This window comes from Protopterus annectens, chromosome 9.part0 (genome assembly GCF_019279795.1).
Source record: "Protopterus annectens isolate FY-2018-M chromosome 9.part0, PAN1.0, whole genome shotgun sequence".
Taxonomy (NCBI): Eukaryota; Metazoa; Chordata; order Ceratodontiformes; family Protopteridae; genus Protopterus; species Protopterus annectens.
Window position 1 is genome coordinate 283,296,379 of NC_056743.1, and position 17,535 is coordinate 283,313,913.

Below are 17,535 nucleotides of genomic sequence, written 5' to 3' on the forward strand. Positions count from 1 at the left end.
TCCCAGAACAAGATTTATAAAAATGCTTGTAGAACAGCATTTAAAAAAAGAGATGCACAACAGCACTTGACTATGTAAGAGAAGACTAATTAAACTTTCTTACGAAAATTGCAAATAATGGGAAAGATATAGCTCTCTACCACAATTAGATAGATACATTAAAATACATCACAAAGCATAATGCATAGATAAAATGTGGACCTACTTCACATTAAAATGTATCACAAAGAATAATACTTATCACACATAAACTATGAAATATAAAATCTTATCTGGGAAAAAAATTGAAGTGTGCAGGGTACAGCTCAGGAATTATAAGTCAGTCCCCTTTGGATAACACCTCACAACACCCCTTGGAATGTGATATCTATACCATTTTCCATCCCAATCCTTACACAGTGATTATTCTTGAAAAGGCTGATTGAATACAAAGTGGAAATAACATATTTTTTCCTGCTACTGTCAAATCTGCAAAAGAAGTGTTTGCTGGGGGGGAGCAAGATCCCTGTACCCATCACTTCATCTGCTAATTATATAAATCATCTCAGAAATCACATTACAGTGGAGTAAAGACATATTCCCAGTCCCCACTGTAGTGGAATCTTTCACAGATATAATCCAGTTAACAGTGGAGTAAAAAAGCTGACCATCATTCAAACAATATTCCATTCAACAGATCAAGAAACAGCTGACAATTTTTGATCAGCTGTACCTATGATTAACTAAACTGGACACATATACACATGCTTGGAATGATGTTCAAAGTAATTCTCAAAGGGTATTTAAGAAATATGGAAATATTTTTTGTAAGAAAGAGGTGTCTTCTCTTCAGAGTTTATCTGATAATGAATCTGTTAGGAGTATTTTGCTGATAAGGGCAAAGGACTGGAAGTATGAGATAGTTGGTTGTATGAGGGGTGGGTGGAGCCCATAAACAGTTATCTGATGTAAGGGTTTGTTTTAAGATGGACAGGGACCTTACTGATGTATTTAACCATAAAACTGATGCATTTCTAGAATACTGGGTTGAATCTAGGATTATTTCAAAATTTTTGAAAAAAAAACGAGTTGACTGTTATGATCCCTAAATCACAGTATATTTATCTTTTCACTAAAGTACATAAAAATCAAATTAATCCCTCCAGGGCAGCCTATAGTGGCAGGAAAAGGTTATCTTTCTGAACCCTTATTATTCTGTTAGAAACTCCTCCTTCCAATGGTCATGCCAAGATTAATGGACACTACAGAATTTTTTACTTTGATTTCTGATTTACATGTAGAGTGGAATTCCTATTTATGCACTTTAGATTTAGTCTCTCTCCATATGAACATTCCTAATGAAAGTGACCTTAGGGCCCTGAAACATTGGATATAAAAGGTAGATTTACACACCTTTGATTTTAATGACTTCCTGGTTCAATTGACTGAGGTGTTCTTGACACGTGATTTTTTTAACTTGTAAAATAATTGTTTTTGCAGTTAATGGGAATGGTGGGGGGGTGCCTTTGATCAATGAAGCAAAATGAGCAATATATCACCTTATTTATGGGACACCTTGAGCAACTGCATGTATGTGATGCATGTAGAAAACCATATTTTGGCTATACTGATATGTAGAGATGATTCATGGATCGTTGCTAGATGGTATGGAAGGGTGATTTTACTACTTGTATGTAATTTACTCAGTATTACAACACCAACAAGCTCAGCATTAGTTGTGAAAGTAAAGATGGACTCTTTAACATTTATTTTTCTGGAAGTTAATCTCAACAAAATATTAGAAGGGTCTCTTTTGACCACTATTTAGAGGAAGCCATTTAGTAAAAACTTGATTTTACATAAAACTAGTTGTCATCCCTGTCATATTGTAAGGAATGTTCCCAAATCACAGTACATGGGAGTCATACACATCTGTTGTGAGGAGAATGAATATGATAAGCAAGCAATTAGGTGAACTTGCACAGAGATGTGTACATAGGGGATATGATTTATATAGGGATTAACTGATGAGTTAAAAGTGATATCTAGGCAGGAGGTCTAATATAAGGAACCCCTTGTTACTGATGCTTCTTGTCCTAGATTTCTCAATACATTTGGAAGTAATACCTTTTGTTGTGTGATCTGATTACTAAATATTGGGAGATTTTTAAATTTGATAGTGTTTTGATATCTGCTTACCTTCCACTTGTAGGTATGGCTGTAAACAGGGGATGAATCTGAGGCATTTGTTAACTAGACTTAAACTGTGTAATGCTGTGTCTGTTTTAGGTTGTATTAGATGAGGCAGTTGTTCATTTTATCAAGATATTTTACTATGCTCTCCATTTTCTGCAAATAATCTTTTAAAGTGTTTAATCTATTATTAAATATACTGCACTGAATAAATGCACCAGAAACTAGACTACCTTTATATGATCGATGGATTCCTTACAGATACTGTAAGAAAATCTCAAGCCACTGCCTTCTTACTGCCAACTCTCTTATATGCTGCTCCTATCCTAACAAACTTAAACAATGCTAAAAGAAAGAAACATGCTTCCTCCTACAATAAAACAGCAACATTTGACACCTATCTCCCTCATAAGACTCACCATTGTCTTAGCTTAAAGCAATTAAACTGGCTTGAACTGCACAACTACCTACCATATTCACAACTAACTACAGCACACAAACTCATTCATCACCCAGAAAATGACCTACAGTACAAAACGTATTACTGCCCTAATGTCCAGCAAGGGACCTCTGCTATAGTGACAAGTTATTACTACTCACAAATAAGTCAAATAATGTTGCAGGAGACTCAATCTACTCCCAATATGTTGCCAAACTCTGGAATAGTATCTCCACACAAATAAAACTTTCCAACAAACTCAGTAGATTTAAACCACTGCTTAAACAACATCTTAACCAGTCCAGGTCCTGCACATGCTCATCACCAGGTTAAGATTTTATGCTCATCTTACGATACTCTCCTTAAACAGGATACTCTCAGCCTCTCACTGAAATGACAAAACGATTTTTATACATAACTGCTGGCTGTATGATCCGCTAAGTTGCATGTGGGCTTTCTTGTCAGTAACTCTGTAAAATCTTAGAATGTAGAAATGTAATTACTGTATGTGTAAAAATGCAAATAGAAATGCAAATACTCTGTAGTTAACTGGAACCAAGTATAATGCAATATAAACAAATGGAGTTTTTCTCCCTGGGCCTCCACTGAAAATGGATATTACCCATTCTGTCTTTCCCAGTAAACAAGGGCAAATAAATAAATAATAAGTAATTAATAGGTGTCAGATTTCACTCCTATAAACTATAATGCACTTTCAGCATAAAAGTGACTTATGAGTCTTCCAAAGTTGTTTAGCAGCATTTATTAATACCACAAATACAACAAACAGCAAAATAAGAATGTTAGCAAATATATAATATTATAATAAAGGTATACAGTAGTATTAATAAAGTCATATATAACTGAACTGATGAAGTGAATCAAACTGAGGTCTTTATTATGTATTCTGTACTTTAATACATTGCATTCTGTCTTGAATATTCACATGCCTTATTCCTTCTCTCTGTAGCTTGAATCCCCTTCTCACTCTTGAGCCTCAGACTTTGTGACAATAAATTCTAAAAACAAAATTTGTCCAAAAAGCCTAATCTTTAGCTGTCTGTTTCTATCTCTATAAGTACTCTGACAAAAAAAGTTGTCTTGAGAATCTGTGAGTACTGCAAGTCTGTCTCTATCAGTATCTTATCCTGAAGGCTATTCACTGAACATAGCTCAACTGTACTTTTCCACTGAAACTGCATTTACTAAAACTAATATGAACTGTAACGTATAAGGCCTACTTTAAAACTGATAACATTTTCATGCCTACTGAAGAGAGGAATTGTATTTATGTAAAATCTATCCTAATAACCCATCTTGAAATCCCTGAAGAGGGAGTCATTTCTGCAATTACCTATAATTGTATTAATATAGTCTGCAAAAAGATATTATAGTGATTAATGATACTGCAACTAATACAGCAACTGAAATATATATATATATTTTCATCCAGTAAATACACTTGCAATTTAATTTGACCACTAGATATCACTTAAAAATGTTTTGGATGTAAGTCTCATACCTTTATGATTTTTAAAACTAATTTAATTGGGAATTATTTGACATCTTATAGCTGGTATTACACATCCTGTCCAACACGATCCATACCAATTTGGCTATACACTCTTATTTTGACATACATAATCTATGTTTCTTAAATCATATTTACTATGCCAACCTTGTTATTCTAAAATTAAAATACGAGACTGTATCATCCTGTTTCTAGAAATCTTCAGCTAGATTTGTTTGGCTATTAATTGGTAATTTTGTATATTTATACTCCACATTTCTGGGTAGTGTAATAATAAAATTGTATTAACTAGAACCTGTATTTTCTGTATTCCAGATCTGTCCCTCAAACAAAAATTGCAAACTCTGTCAGTATCCTTTTAATTCTCATCTAATGTATAGCTTTCATTATTTAATGTGTACTTTATTCTGAAACAAATTAAGCCTGATTTGTTATGCTTTGATTATTATTAATTACTGTTACTTATTCTTTAGGTAATTATATCATTTGTCTTGATAAGCCTGTTACAGTAATTCTGTCACTTTACTCTTAAAGCGGATGCCTGATTAGTGTGAGCTGTGATGTGATTCTGTAAAGTCTGTTTTGATCATATATACATACTACTGATGCATGTTGTAGAAACTGTTTAATAATGCTGTTAGGTATTTACTGTACTGGAATTTTGAAATTGATGTGATTTCTGTTAGAAAAGTATTACACTTAGCATTTAAAGTAGCTGTGCCTTATTATTTCACTATATTTTTCTTAACTAATAAAACCTTTTCCTGCTGTCCACAAATTTGAGTACTGAGTTATGAATGTTATATTCTGAAAACTAACTGAAACTGACAATACAGGAATACGTCTCCCTGTCAGTGGCACACAAACATAAATAAACTGAAATTTAGTGTTTTCCTTTTTTGCCATACTTGATTTGGAGACATAATCTGAAATTCATCCTGGAATACTTCATACTGTGACATCACTATTCAGGATAAATTTACATTTGCATATGCACTAGATACTTGTTCTAATTCTAAAGAACATTTTCCTTTTGATAACTGAGACAACTCCTCATTAATTTGATTAGCATACTGTTAATGTACTGAATAATCTATAAAGATAACTACAGCATCCACCACATAACACAAGCATTCAGGTCACTCCACAGCAAGTACAAATACGACTCTGTCATTGTCCATGTTGGTGTGAATGACTTGCGACGTACCTCCCTGGACTACATGAAGAGAGACATGGAAGAGCTCTCTGATCATGTAGCCCAGGCCAATATGACCCTGACCCTGAGTAGCATCCTGCCCTCACCAAGAATGATGGCACAGTATAAAGAAAAAATGATCAATTTCAACAATTGGCTAAGTTTCTGGCATCATTCAAAGGGGATCCTGTATCTGTCTGCCTGGGATGACATGCTCGACAAGCCACGTTGCTTTGCAAGAGATGGCTTGCACCTGTCACCCTTAGGCTTTCAAATACTGGCCAAGGCTGTTGCCGCCCCCATCGTGCCTTTTTTAGGCAAGGCTCAAAAGACAAACCCATCACCGTAGCTAGCACAAGTAACCAAAAACTGAGGGAAATGCTACTCAACGCCAGAAGTCTAAACCTCAAAATGCATGCACATGAGGCACTCCTCAGTATGGAGAACGTCGATATCTGTGCAGTAACAGAAACCTAGATCAAAGCTCCAAAGAGCATCCCAGCACTACTAGGCTATAACTCATACCATACTTTTTAGCCACAGAACCCAGACCGAAACACAAAAGGCAGAGGTGTATCCATATTCATCAAGGATACTCACACTCCAGATTAGTGGCACAACACGATGCCTAAGAGATCATCCATGTGCAACTAACAACTGGCAAAACTGCAATTCAAATTGCAGCTTGCTACAGATCATCCACCATGACCCAGGACCCCCATTCCGCATTTCTGGAGACACTGGAAAATATGAAGGTCCTATCAAATGCCCTAATATTGGGTGATTTCAATAACCCAAACATTAACTGGGAGAACTACTCAAGTACTAACTCCCTTGCCGTCCACTTCCTAGAATTTATCAACTCGAACTCCCTGGATCAACTGGTCAACACCCCTACCAGAGGTGACAACATATCGGACCTGGTCATTACCAATATGGGCGATTGGTGTTCCACACCGGAGGTCAACCCCTCACTGGTTAGATCAGACCATAGACTAGTCACTCTAGATATCCACATTCTGCCCCCACCCCCAATCAAGGAAACCACTGTGAAAAACTTTTCAAAAGCAAACTTCATGTTACTTAAGACCAAGGTGGGAAGGTTCACAGCCCCAGTGCTAAAGACAATGCTGTCCAAGCTGCTGAATCCCTTACAATGGCACTCTGTGAGCACCTGCAAGAATGCATGGATCATGCTATCCCAAGCAAAACCAAGATTCACTCCTCCAAGAAAAGGAAACCAGTCTGGTGGACCCCTGCCATAAACAAGCTATACAATAGAAGGAGGAAACTAGTACAAAAAAAGAGTAAAATCCCAAGAAGGAAAGACATCCCTGATCAGTATCAGCAAGAAACTACGATCCCTCATAAAATCATCCAAGGCTAGCTTCGAAAGAAAAATTGCCAAGGACTCCAAAGATAACCACAAAGCGTTTTTTAGCTATGTCAAGAACCTAAGTGGAAACTCTCAGATCTGTTCTGAGTTAGTGCAGAATGGCACAAAATACACTGAACTGACTGATATTGCCAACATTCTGGCAGACAGGTTTAGTGCAAACTTCACCCCCCCTCTCACCCCCTAAAGGGCCCATAACCATACCAGAAGAATGTAGAGCCCTGGCAATAACTGACACACACAGGTTAAAACAGCCCTATCCAAAGCCAAAAACACAGCTTGAATGGGACCGGATGGTGTCCCAGGCTGTGTCTTACACGAGCTCCAAAATGAACTAATCCCTCACCTAAACACACTGTTCAAACTCAGTCTCTCTACAGGCTATGTACCCATAGAGTGGCGCACAACAACAGTAATCCCGCTCCACAAAAGTGGAGCTACAACGGACACCAGGAGCTATCGCTCTATAAGCCTGACTAGCCTGGTCTGCAAGGCTATGGAGCGCATCATCATGGAACTCATTAACAGAGACATTGGGAACCTCCAAACATTGGACCCTACCCAGTTTGGCTTTGTTAAGGGCAGATCATGCCTCCTAAATCTGGTGGACTTCTTTGAGACAGTTACCAAGGCTTTAAACAAGGGAAAGGAGGTCCACACAGCCTACCTAGACCTTGCAAAGGTTTTTGACACCATTCCCCATTCTGGTATTATAGACAAGCTCATCAGCCTGAACATAAACCCCTACGTCACGAGATGGGTTGCCAATTGGTTCACAAATAGAACCCACACGATGAGAGTTGCAGGCTCTAGGTCCAACTCTAAACCAGAAACAAGTGGTGTCCCCCAGGGCTCAGTCCTGGGACCCCTCCTGTTCAGTATATACTTCTCAGAGGAACAGGCAAATACAGGAGGACTATGGCTGACCATGTTCACAGACGACTCCAAACTGGGGGCTATAACTGACCCTCCAGCTGATACAGACATCCTCCAGAAGGGTCTCACTGAGACGGATACCCAGTGTCAAAATCATGGCCTCAAGCTAAATGCCAAAAAAACAAAAAAATAAAAAACAAAGTACCCGCAAACTACCACAAACGTGGTAGTCCCTTAAATACAGAAAATGTAAAAAGGGATCTAGGGACCCAAGTAGATAGTACTCTCTCCTTTGATAATCATATTGCCAGGGTGGTTCGAAAATCCTTCTATGTGGCCCACCTAATCAAAAAAGGGTTCACATCTAGAACAAAAGAGGTTATTGTGCCCCTCTACTCATCACTCATCAGACCCATTATAGAGTACAACGCCCCATTTGGGATGTACCTTACAAGACACCTGCAACAGCTGGAAAGACCACAGAAGTACCTCACCAAGAGGATTACTTGCCTCAAACAGATGCCCTATGCAGTCCGACTGAAGAAACTCCAGCTGTACTTGGTTGCATACCGCTTACTCAGAGGTGATCTCTGCCTGACATACAAGGCCATGTCCAACCCAGAATTGATGGACATGCTCCACCTAAAAAAAACAAATCTCCGAGAGCCACATGCTCTAGGGATCTAAACCTCACCAAAACTATAACTAGGAAGTGCTGGAGGGATAGATTACTGTCCCAGAGACTCCCCATGCTTTAGAACAGGATTCCAATCTGCATTAGGCAGAGCCCCTCACTAACACTCTTCAAGAGAAACCTTGACGAGTGGATGGGAAACAGAAAATTTACCCTGGAGATCACTGCAGTGGCTCTGCTGGACAGAGGCACAGGGAACTAATGGCTCTGCTGGACAGAGGCACAGGGAATTAATCTAAGGGGGCAGCGAAAGCCAACACATTCTGGCTAGGCTTATAGATGCTCTCGGGCAGATAGCCTAGTACTTACCTATAAACCTATAACAAATCACTATATTTATATCACTGATACACTATTATATCTAAACAAATATTGAAAAAGTAATAGACTGTAACTGTACTGTCCAGAATAAACTGGTTCTCATACACTTATGGTCCTCACTTCTGTCTTTTCTAATAATGCAGTACTCTTGATAACTGACTGCTTTACAACAGCCCTTGCATGATTCAAAAAATATAATAGAGTAAGCCTTACTCTGCATTTTCCTAAGCTGAGGTACTACAAGAGCCAGCTTGGATTCTGGATATTTACTATTGGAATATTGTTTCCCTGAGTTTGATTAAAACATTTTAAATTACATATTTAATAATAAGTTCATTTTGATTAGTGGATTATGATCACATGGTTTTTGCCTCTTCCCCACTGAAGAAGCTTTGGCAAAAATGATGCCTGCTCAATGAGCCTCTAGTGTTGTATTATTAAATTAAATATTCCATTCAATCTACTGGATTTTTTGTGACTTAATATATATAAATATATTTTTATATATCTAGCTATATATATATATATATATATATATATATATATATATATATATCTTTCTCTCTCTCTCTCTCTATATATATATATATATATATATATATTTAAAATAGTCTAAACAGCATGATATCAACAACAAATATATCTAAACACAGAGTACCTAACCACATCCAAAAAACAATCATTTTTTTCAGAGGGGAAGGTGCCCCCCACCTCTGCAATACTCATGTTGGGTATTGCTCGGTACATTCCTAATTATATATATTCCAATTCCAAGTTCACACAGCAATGGAGAAAGGGTATAACCCTTCCCTAGTATAACTGTCACTTGCTGCGATTTTGTATTTAGATATGTTTGAGTTTAGATATTATTGCTGTCGATATTATGCCATTTATATTATTTTGAGCAAACCCTTACATACATATATATATGATGAAGTATATATAAACACATACACACACTGAAGCAACAAATTTAGCATTTGCAATTCTAAACTTCTAATAGGAAACCATAACAATGAGTTCTTCAACTATAAATAGACTGACATTTATAGTGATCATTTTCTTTTGTGTATGAAACATTACAGCTTACAAGTTTTCTGTTTACTTCTTACCATTCGAACTTCTAGCCACCGGTTTGCAGCTGTTAGGAAAAGAGATGCAATGTTATTGGAATCTGTGTATTCAAGCAGTTTTCTTCTAAACCGAGCTTCATACCTATAATAAATAAATAAATAAATAAAATATACACTTACAGTCATGCGAACATACATACATACATAAAACAACAATGGTGGCATAACTCCACCTTTTCATAAATACTGTATCTCTGGAACAGGGATACTTTCCCCCTTTACCTTCCTGAACCAAAAGTATGATGACCACTGCTTCTGAAATTTATTTTTATTTATTTTATTTTACATTTGTTGCCCGGGCTGGTCCAGCTGGATTCATGCCCATTATCAGCAAAGGCCCGGCGGAGAAAAGCTCCAAGTGAGGTACAATAAACATTGAGCATTATTCATTAAAAGCATTTAACAGTAAAAAAAAAGTTACACATATAGTTCAGAGAATAAAAAAATGTTTTTTACAGTGTCTGCAAAAGCAAAATAAGAACATCAAAGGGAAAAAAGCAAATTTGAATTTAGTAGTAAGTTTTTGATAAGATTAGAAGCTAGATAAGTGAGAGTTCTAGGAGCAGAATGCTAGCTAGTCAGGGTTAGAGCAGGGGCAGAGCCAGTGAGTTAGGAGGTGAGTTTTGAGTTGGGATTTGAGGCTGATAAGAGTGGAGAGAGCAGTGAGGTTGGAAGGAAGGGAGTTCCAGGCTTTTCCAATTGTGTTAGAGAACAAGGACTTGCCTCCTAAGTTGTTGGATTTACAGGTAGATATTAGAAGTTTATTAGAGGAACGCAGACTTTAGAGATTACAATAAGGGCTAATGAGAGTCGTGAGTATAGGGGTGCTGGTAGGTTTGTAGAGGCATTTATGGGCTAAAGAGAGCTGGTGAAATAAGATGAGATTTTGCACTTCTAGCCATCCCAGTTTTTTTAAGTTTTGGCAGTGGTGAGTTCTAAAGGTAGAGTCAGTGGCAAATCTGGCAATACTGTTGTAGGCAACAGTTAGTTTGGAGAGGTTAGTTTTGGACAGATTTGTATAGATGGAGGAGGCGTTACAGTAGGGTAGAAATCAAATGGGTATGTGCTATGGAAGTTCTGGCAAGTTGTGTGAGAAATGGTTTAATTTTAAACAAGGAGCCAAGTTTTCTGTTGACTAGTTTTATTGTTTTGTTAATGTGCGAGTCAAAGCATAGGTTGTTGTCTATCTCTACTCCAAGGAGCTTGGTGGAGGGGTCAGGAGATATGTAGGTGCCATTATTAGAGAAGACAGAGAAATTGAGTGGAGAAGATTTTTGGGTGGGGGAGAAAAGTAATAATTTGGTTTTCTTGGGGTTTAAGATTAGGCATCTGTTTAAAAACCATTTTTCAACATTTTGGAAAGTCTGTTGGGTAACAGAGTGTAATTCAGAGTGGGATGTGGCAGAACAAATCAAAGTAGAATCATCAGCATATTGTATACAGGTAGCAGAGGACAGACTTGTATGTAGATCATTGATGAAGATTGAGAACAGAAGGGGGCCCAGTATTGATCCTTGGGGGACTCCAAGGGTAATAGGTAGCAGGTTGGATAAGCTGTTTTCCCAACGCACTGCCTGTTGTCTGTTAAGAAGATATGATTTGAACCATTTTATTGCACCAGAGTCAAGAGCAAAAGTTTTAAGTAAGTTTAATAGTATCTGGTGGTTGACCATATCAAAAGCTTTGGATAGGTCAATAAAGAGAGCAGAGGTTAGTATGTTATTGTTCCGGTTTTTGTTGATGCAGTCAGTAAAGGAAAGAAGGGCTGAGGTGGTGCTGTGGTAAGGCCTGAAGCCATGATGACAGTCAGCTAGTAGGTTGTGGTTTAATAGGTGCTTAAGAAGTTGTTTTGGGATGCATTTCTCCATGATTTTAGCTAAGGGGGACAGTAAGGCTATGGGATGGTAGTTTAAGAGTTCTGTAGAGATCCCTCCTTTATGCAGGGGAATGATATGTGAAATTTTCCAAAGTGAAGGAATGCAGCCTTCAACAGTGGTTCTGTTAATCAGGATGGAAATGGGATAACCTAATGGATTGGCTGCAATTTTTAGATACTGAGCTGGTAAATGGTCAGCAGAAGGTGAGGAGATTTTAAGTTTGTGGAGGAGAGAATGAATAAGTGAAATGGGTACAGGTTGCAGTTGAAAGGTGGGAATGGAAGTGTTAGAGGGGGACTGAGAGGAGATATTAGGGGCTAGTTGGTTAGCTAGAGACTGGACAGTTTCAGTGAAGAAGGTATTGAAGGCATCAGCAGTTTGTTTTGGGCTGTTTTTGGAAGTGCCTAGGGGGTGTGGGGTGTCATTGTGGCCAGGCTTTAGGAGAGAGTTTATGCCTGCCCAGAACTTTTGCGGATTATGTTGGTTGGTTTGCTGTAAATGGCAGTAATAGTTTCTTTTATCCAGTAGTACAGCTTTTTTAGTGGAGTTTCTTATTTGTCTAAAGTTAAGTTGGTCAGAGGGATCTTTTGTGCTACGAAATTTGGTCCAGAGTTTATTCTTCAGGAGAATTTTATCCCTTGTATCTTTTGAGAGCCAAGAGGCAGGTTTTGATTTAATTCTAATAGATCTTAAGGGAGCGTGAGAGTCTAGGATAGAAAGGAACCTGGAATTTAAATATGATACAGCTTCATCCAGTGGCAGTTGTTTAAGAGAGGACCAGTTGCATGCATTTAGTTCTGTAAGGAAGCTTTCAGGGTTAAAGTTTTTATTTGATCTGACCATTTTGTATTTGGTTAGGTTAGTGGAGGTAGTTTTATGCCTGATTAGATAAGTGGCAAACTAAGTGCTGTTTTATATCGTTTTATTATTTTCCTACAAGGGGGATAGAACATTCAAAACCTCCAAAACTAACCACCATTATGTGAGATATTTCTGCTCACTTTATATAACAGGCCCTCTACAAACCATTAAAGCACTCAATGAAATTCATCTGAATGAATGTAACATTTGAAGAAATCTTTTTGAATTTTTGCTGGGATAGCTTACAAGAGTTTTAGTTGAAAATCAGGGAAAGAGCCAACAAAGCCAAAAATAAAGGGCAACGAAAACCCCAAATCAGGGATACTGCTACCTAAACTCACTTAAAATGTTAATAGAACAAGGGAGTTTGCATTAGCATGTATTTGTTGAACAATGAGAAGAATGAAACTCTAATGTCTCACATTCTCGACGGACTGCAATCCTCAATGATTTATTAAAAAATCAAAAAAATATACAAAGGAGAAGACAAAAATATGAGGCAAAATTAGGGAAAGTTGAGGGTTATTTCTGGGAATCTGCTTTATTACTCAGTCAAGGCTGCCTTCTCTAACAGAATGAGTGCCAAGATATGTTATGGTGTTACATACCAAGTGATGCAGGTGTCAAATTCCTGATCACTATTAAAAATGGTACAATAAATCAGAGTATTTTTTTCCTATTAAACAATCATTTATAAAATCTAAAATAATCAACTATAATCAAAATTATGTGTTCAAGTTTGCATTTCAAAGTCTATTACTCCATCTTTTAAGTGATAAAGTTGGGCAGCGAACAAGGTGACTAGGGACAGATTAGTGGCCTTATTGTTGGAGGAAATGTGTGTGTAGTGGTGGCTATTAGTGCTGACTCATCCATCCTGTGAATAGGGAGGAGCCGGACTAGAACTGGACCATGGTCAAATGGGGCCCTAGGCAGGATAAAGTACCAGGATCCCACTCTCCCTCACAACCATTCTATTGTCCCATAAATTGGCTGCCTCACTAATTACCATAAACGCTGTTCAAACCTGCCAATGCACATACTATTTTTCTTTTAACTTTTACAGTTACTACAGAGATTTGATTTAAAACCTTTAGTTCATATTTTATAGCACAAATGGCCTTTTGTTAAAGAAAAGGAAACAATACAGTCTCACATTTAAAACCGACAGCATGAGCAACAGTAAACTTCTCTCCCTTTGAAACTCACATTCAATAAAAATGCACCTTGTTAGTGGTAGATCATCTATAAATTTATATCCCCAGACATATATATATATATATATACATATATTTATATTTATACATATGTGTGTGTGTATATATACACACACACACACACACACACACACACACACACACACACACACACACACACACAGTCTACACATGCACATGCATACATACATATTCTAATTTATATATGGATTTGTACATTGTTTCACTTAATTTTGTAGAGTCTACAGAGTGAAGTGTTTGGGAAATTATTGAAAGCATGTTTTTTGAGTAATGGAGATGATGAAAGGAAGAAGACCAACTGCATGTGGGTAAAGCAAATCTGGGATCGGGTTTTTAATTCTTAAACTTTTGGATATACCTCATTTTTCAGCATTAGAGAAATGCAGTGTGTGTGCGTGTGTGTTTGCGACTCAGTGTTACAGTAAGCATTAGGGAAAGGGATAGACTTAGCGTTGTGCATGTATGTTACTGAGTGTGTTGTGTGTCTGAGTGTCTTGTCTAGTAGTAGTGTTTCAGAACGGATTTTTTCCTAAGGTAAGATGTATGGCTATTGTTAAGGTTAGGCTTAACAGTAAATTACTATGGTAGTACAGGGGGGGGGCAATGTTGTGTTGCACAAGTTCATACCTGACTACCTCACTATAAAAAAGTTATTTATTACATTTTGGAAAATAAAAAGCACATTTTGTGTGTTTGCATTCCTATTCTTATCACTATGCAGCATTTTTGCTGAGATTTAGCATAATCAAAAACTGAATTTGTTTCCTTGTTACAGTTAAATTTTATTTTTTATTTATTTCTTGAGTATTTCCCTATGTCTGCCAAACATCAACCCCTTGTAAAAGTCTTTAGCCCATTCAATCTCCCAGTGCAATTGTTACGTTAGTAACCATGGTGATAGGTTTCAGCTGACTGCTGGCCTATATCCATGCAGCCACAGAAGGAGATGTACTATGTGCTGCCCATCCAGCAACATTCCAACATCAAGTGGACATATGCCTCAGCCCACAATATCACGCTTAAGATTCACATGCACTTTTCAGTCAAAATGTGACTATTATGTGAACTCACTTTGGTGGGGCACATATTGAGCTACTTTCATCTGGTTCCAGTCACACAACGGGTCAAGATGCCTGTCTTTCTTCACAACAGGTAAGCTGCTAATGACAATTCACTTCCATCCTTCTCTGCCAGTAACCAGGACATTAATCACTTTTGGCTCATCCGGGTCAAAATCAGGGCTTCATCCCTCTGCACCAAAGAGCCATCTAATAAGAACCAAGTGTTGCTCAATTAAACACAGTAGAATACTTAAAAAAGGTGTGCCAGAGAACTATCTGTTCCAGGGTCTGGTAATATAATTTAGTACCTAACAAAATGTGATCATTTTTATATAGCAAACATAAACATTATGAAACCTATTTTACAGAAAGTGTCAGCTAATTTTTATTCAGAGAATGTGTATAGGAAAAAGCTGTTATATAAGGAAGCTATTTTTATTCTTAAGTTTGGTACTTTATTTCCCTCAGATCTTAATTTAGATTGTAAATGGAAGTTATTGATTTAATTATGGATGTATTTTTATTGGTTGATTGTTTTATGGTTTTACTGGATGGTCTATTTATATGGTGTTTGTTACTAGTGTTTTTTATACTCCTTAAAGGCTGTAGCCATGGCACTAGAGATATTAAAGTTTTTGTGTTTATTTGAGTGGTTTCTGCCTGCTGTTTTTGGATTTCTGCTTTGCTCTTGTGGTTTTGTCGTTTCCTCGTAATGGTCAGTGAAATCTCCTTTAACTTACCTACTATTATCAGAGAAGAGAATATTGATAATACTCAGCAGACTATGGATTACGTTGTTACCCATGGTGATTCCTCTGTGGAATGTGTTGCTACTGGCCGTGGAAATGTTGCTTCTAGTTCACTCCATATATTGGAAAGGCTTAAACAGGAGTGGTGAGGTAGAACTGGTAATCCTTTTTTATCAGTTGGACAACTGTCTCACTTTTCCCTGCCTGGTGATTCAGGGGTTTCATTGGAGAAATTGGAATGCTTGCTTCATAAAGAAACAGCTATTTATTTTAATATATTAGGATTACAACATTATATTGATTTAGAGAGCTCACTCAGGGGTTTGAGGGCTTTCAAAACTCCTTCCACTCCATTTGATATGGCTGACAAGATGGACAAAAACTTCTATAAAAGATGGTTAGAAGCAGCACACCAGTGTGCTTTACAGTGCGTTACTATTCTGCTTGAGCAAGACCAAATTAAGCAGAATAAGGTTAAGGGTGAGATCAAGTTGATTTGTAATGAACTGTCCAAATTATTGGTTCCTGCCTGTCTTCATTCTTTGCTATCTGACATTAATGATAAACTAAAGAAATATGAGCAGGAAATTATTGATCGGAAATCTACTACACTGAAGCATAATTTAAATGATTATGAAGTAGGACGTGCCTTCCTTTGGAAAAGAAATTATAGTTTAGCTCAGAAAGAGGATTCTGCAACTTTAAGGAAATCCTTCAGTTCATCTAGGGGCATTTCTTTTGTGTCTGACATTTCAGGCACTTCTACAGACCTGGAAGGTGAAGATGGCTCACTTCCTCATTTACCGGTAGCCCTGGAGTCTTTGAAATTAATTAAGGATTTTCGGATAGACCAAAGAATTACAGAAGATACTTCCAATGATCGTATAAGAGGCCGTTACCAACCAGAGGTCAGTAATGCCAGGGAAGGTCAACACCAGTATAAAAAGGGAAATGGCAATAGTTTGACTGTTGGTACTTTAGTCCATAATATTTCCGTTTTTAATTTAAATGATATTCAGTTACAGGTTTTGAACTATGATCTAAAACTTGTTCCTACTGTAATACCTCATGCCCATGAACTGAAATGTGATGTTTTCAGATTCATTCGTAAATTGCATTTGTTACATTTTTTTTTTAATGTGGGGGGTGGGTTTTTTTGTATAATGATTTTTTGAATAATGGTAACTGTTTAAGTGAGAGTATGGTAGATGATAGTGATCATGCTAGTTTTTATTCATGTTGTTTAGACCCGAGGGATGATGATAGCGAATGTGTTAATGCTAATGCAGACAGGTTACTAGATGTAAAAAATCTGAGTTTTCAATTTTTTTAAAATATTTTATTGTAGTGATTAACATCCAGTAATCATAACACCGTAAGGATGGTAAGAGTGAAACACTGTACAAAAACCACAAAACTCACTCTTTGAGACCCAAATAAGGGTATGAGAACCAAACAAATGAGAGTTCCAAATAAAAAAGATATATCAAACAGTTTGCCTGAACAAAACACCGGAACACTGTTGTTGAACTGAAGTATTTAATTAGGAACATCTTAAGATCCACTATGGCACTAGAAATATTAGTCTTTCTTAGTGGAATGAACTTAAAGCCCTTTATAAATAATTCAAAAAGTTCTGTGGTGACATCCAGAATACTGTAATTAAAAATCTTGTAATGTTTGTATTCATATATATTCATGTTCTGTTGAATAACATCACTCCCCTGAATGACTACCTGCGATTCAACCTGAGTTGGTAGTAATGCTGATTGTAGTGTACTGGAGATCGATTCCTTAACCTGTTCGACCTGCGTAGTGGGGGTACATATTCTAAAGGGAAATCCACATTATTTAATTCTCTCTCACTGTGGTTAGAAATATTCTCAACATTTAAATTAGATGTATCATGATTAGCCACTGTCTCACCCCGAAATGACTTGTGGGGCTTTGGTTTTGCATATTGCTTATGAAGGTACTAGACCTTGTGGCAAA

The 17,535-nt window shown here is 37.2% G+C and overlaps 1 protein-coding gene across 6 annotated transcripts in view; it reads right to left on the reverse strand.

The window, feature by feature from the left end:
- The window catches only part of ABCC8 (ATP binding cassette subfamily C member 8), a 2,552,355-nt gene that overhangs the window by 411,156 nt on the left and 2,123,664 nt on the right, over positions 1-17,535 (reverse strand). For all 6 annotated transcript variants that reach the window (XM_044082872.1, XM_044082868.1, XM_044082869.1 and 3 more), the window contains one exon: positions 9,737-9,839. In XM_044082872.1, the coding sequence (XP_043938807.1) occupies positions 9,737-9,839 (103 nt within the window). The remainder of the gene's footprint in view (positions 1-9,736; positions 9,840-17,535) is intronic.